The following is a 3365-nucleotide window of genomic DNA, read 5'->3' on the forward strand; positions in this document are numbered from 1 at the left end:
TTTTTTTTTTTGAGTTGGAGTCTCACTCCATCGCCCAGGCTGGAGTGCAGTGGCACACTTCTGGCCACTGCAGCCTCAACCTGCTGGGCTGCAATCCTTCTGCCTTAGTCTTCCAAGTAACTGGAAGACTAAGGCATGTACTACCACGCCTGGCTAATTTTTTATTTACTTTGGAGACGAGGTCTCGCCAAGTTGCCCCAGCTGGTCTCAAACTTGCTCAGGCAATCCACTCACTTCAGCCTCCCAAAGTGCTGGGATTACAGGCTGAGCCACCGAGCCTGGCCTTTTTTTTTTTTTTTTTTTTTAAGAGACAGTCTCTCTTCTCCCACAATTCCTCACACTCTTCCTTTCCAACTTGTACCCAGCAGAATGGTACCCACAAAGAAGGGTGGCGAGAAGAAGGGTTGTTCTGCTATCAACAAGGTGGTGACCCGAGAATACACCATCAACATTCACAAGCACATCCATAGAGTGGGCTTTAAGAAGTGTGCCCCTCAGGCACTCAAAGAGAACCAAAAGCCAAAAGTTTGCCATGAAGGAGGTGGGGACTCCAGATGTATGCATTGATACTAGGCTCAACAAAGCTGTCTGGGCCAAAGGAATAAGAAATCTCCTGCCGGGTTCGGTGGCTCAGCCTGTAATCCCGCACTTTGGGAGGCTGAGGTGAGTGGACTGCCTGAGCCCGTGGGTTCGAGACCCGCCTGGGCAGCAAGACCTCATCTCTACAATAAATCAAAAAATCAGCTGGGCGTGGTAGTGCATGCCTGTAATTCCGGCTATTTGGAAGGCTGAGGCAGAAGGATCGCCAGAGCCCAGCAGGTCGAGGCTGTGATGGCCGGGAGTGGCCACTGCACTCCAGTCTGGGTGACAGAGTGAGACTCCAACTCAAAAAAAAAAAAATCTCCCATACCGTATCCGTGTATGATTGTCCAGAAAACATAATGAGGATGAAGACTCACTAAACAAGTTTTATGCTTTGGTGATCTATGTACCTGTTACCACTTTCAAAAATCTACCGACAGTCAATGTGGATGAGAACTAATCGCTGATTAAGTACATCAAATAAAGTTATAAAACTGCTTTCAAAAAAGCAGTTGCTCAGTCTGGAGTGAAATGGTGTGATGATAGGTCACTGCAGCCTCGAACTCCTGGCCTCAAGTGATCCTCCTGTCTCCGCCTCCCAAAGTGCTGGGATGACAGGTGTGAACCACCGCACCCAGCTTTCATTTTTCTTATGACAAAAACTGAGACTTGCGAGACTAAGTGACTTGCCCTGGGTCACACAGTTAATGTGTATCAGCTGAATTCTCAAGTCCGTTTTTTTGCCACTATGCAAGGAAAGGAAGGCAGAGCTGGCAGAAGTGAGATGGGATGGGAGTTGGGTCCACATTTTGAAAAGACCTCTTCTAAAATTGCTATGGCTTTTATTTGTTTTTAGTGACACACTTTTAATTTATTTGACATTTTCTGAAGTAAAGGGAGGAGGGGAGATTTTCAGCAGGGGCCAGCGAGGCTCCCAGAGTCCTCGCCAGGAAAGATGACCCCCAATTCTCAGACCCTCCCCCACTCTTGGCTGCTGCTCAGACCTGGCACTGCCCACAGAGCAGGTCCTAAGTCTGGCCCGTTTCCTTCACAGTGCTGTTTTGAAGGTCCACGCTTTGCAGCAACTTTCTGCGAGTTAAACAGCATCTGGGCCTATGGTTCTCCTTAGAGTCCAAGCTAGTGCATGCTGACCGCCAGGACCCAGGAGAAGCCCACTTGTATTCATCATCTGATCTGAGGCATCAGCCTCAGCGGGGGGGTCCTGTTTTGATCTCCATCTTTAAGATTAAGAAAGCGAAGCTTCAGGAGACAAAATTCCTTGTCCACGGCCATAGCCTGGATTTAGACCAGGCTCCCGGACTCGAGTTTGGATTCTTACCCAACACACTGCCTGCCTCCAAAGTCATGGCCGTTGAGTTCCCATGGGCTGAACAGGGTCTCAGAAGGCCTGACTTCTCTGGGTATGGGGTGGGGGTCTGTGTGCGACCAGGACCCCAGGTTACCCCTGAGGCTGGCGCACAGCCCTGCCCTCCCCCAACGAACAAAAGGGACTTACTGGAGCAGCCCAGAGGCCTGGAGCAGACCAGAAGCCAGTCCCAAATCCCAAGGCTGGCAAGACAGGAGGATGCCGGCGCGCTAAAATGGAGGAGGTGAGGGTGCTGGGAAAACTGCAGGGAGCGGCAGGAAAGACTTCTGAGGAGGAGCCCAGGATGGCATGTCCGCCAGTGTGACACGTAGACAGGGCCCCTGCATCGTGCCATGCCCTGCCCCAAGGTCCATCCTGCAGTCTAATTATAATGCCCACCCTGTTTTAGCCCCACCCCCAGGCTACTGAAAACTCCTGTCCCCTCCAAAATAAAGTCCCGTTTCCTCTTCTCTAACCACAAAGGCACTGAACACGGGAGGGGGGTTGCAGTTTTCGCCGTGCCAACTCTGGCATGTCTCCATTTCTCTTCTCCCTCCTTTCTCTAATAAACTTTGTTTGAAACTTAAAAAAAGAGAAGAAAACAGAGGGGGGCAGAAAGGGAGTCAGGGTGGGTGGGGAGACAGGGGGACCCCAGCGGAAAGACCACTCCAGGATTCCCATGCAGCAGGGACCACCCCCGACCCCCACTGCTGTAGACCCGGACACCCTCCTCCTCCATGTTTTAAAATCCAGCAATGGTAACGACTTAGGCAGTTCACCTTAATTAGCAAGCACTCGGGGAGGTGTGGGGCGCCTGTGTGGAAGAGATTGGGGTCCTCTGAGAGGTGAAGGCTTGGAGTTGGCAGCGGGGGGGGGGGAGGCTACCTTTGGGGAAATGGATGTCTGGGAGCCCCCGACGGTGCTGTCTGGGGTTGGGGGATCATAAAATGAATTACGGGATGAGGAGTTTAAAAGAGCTACGGGGAAACCACCAGGCCGGGGAGAGAACCGCGTTTCGGGGGAGGGGAGTCTGGGGGCGCGAACCCGTTACCTGGAATCAAACTTCTTGCCGTCCTCGAAAGTGCCATTGTAGTGGTAGCGCACGTAATCACCTATCTGCACTTCGCGGGGACAGGCCATGGGGATGTGGTACCTCTCGATGACCACATCGTCCAGGGGGCCCCCGGCCGGGCTGGCGCGGCCCAGCCCCCTCCCCACGGCCTGAACGAGCAGCAGCAGCAGCGGCAGCCGGGGGAGCCGGAGGAGGGTGTGGCCAGGGGGTCCTGCGAGAAACATCGCGCCCGGAGCTGGGACTGCCGGCAGTGAGGGCGAGCGAGGGAGCCGCCGTCGCCAACCTCCTTCCCCCCTCCCCTGGAGCTGGCTCCCCCTCTTCCTGTCCTCCCTTCCCGCCCCAGCC

The 3365-nt window shown here is 53.8% G+C and overlaps 1 protein-coding gene and 1 pseudogene across 2 annotated transcripts in view; one reads left to right on the forward strand and one right to left on the reverse strand.

Annotated features, from left to right (window-relative positions):
* FKBP10 (FK506 binding protein 10) overlaps positions 1 to 3359 on the reverse strand; it is a 9171-nt gene extending 5812 nt beyond the window's left edge. For both annotated transcript variants that reach the window (XM_008071930.2, XM_008071929.1), the window contains exon 1: positions 3000 to 3359. In XM_008071930.2, coding sequence (XP_008070121.1) covers positions 3000 to 3244 — 245 coding nt within the window. In that variant the 5' untranslated portion in view covers positions 3245 to 3359. The remainder of the gene's footprint in view (positions 1 to 2999) is intronic.
* Positions 349 to 1044, forward strand: LOC110596859 (annotated as a pseudogene).
* Positions 3360 to 3365: the final 6 nt, after the last annotated feature.

Source organism: Carlito syrichta, unplaced genomic scaffold (genome assembly GCF_000164805.1).
Source record: "Carlito syrichta isolate Samal-C Ts95f unplaced genomic scaffold, Tarsius_syrichta-2.0.1 Scaffold314793, whole genome shotgun sequence".
Classification (NCBI taxonomy): Eukaryota; Metazoa; Chordata; class Mammalia; order Primates; family Tarsiidae; genus Carlito; species Carlito syrichta.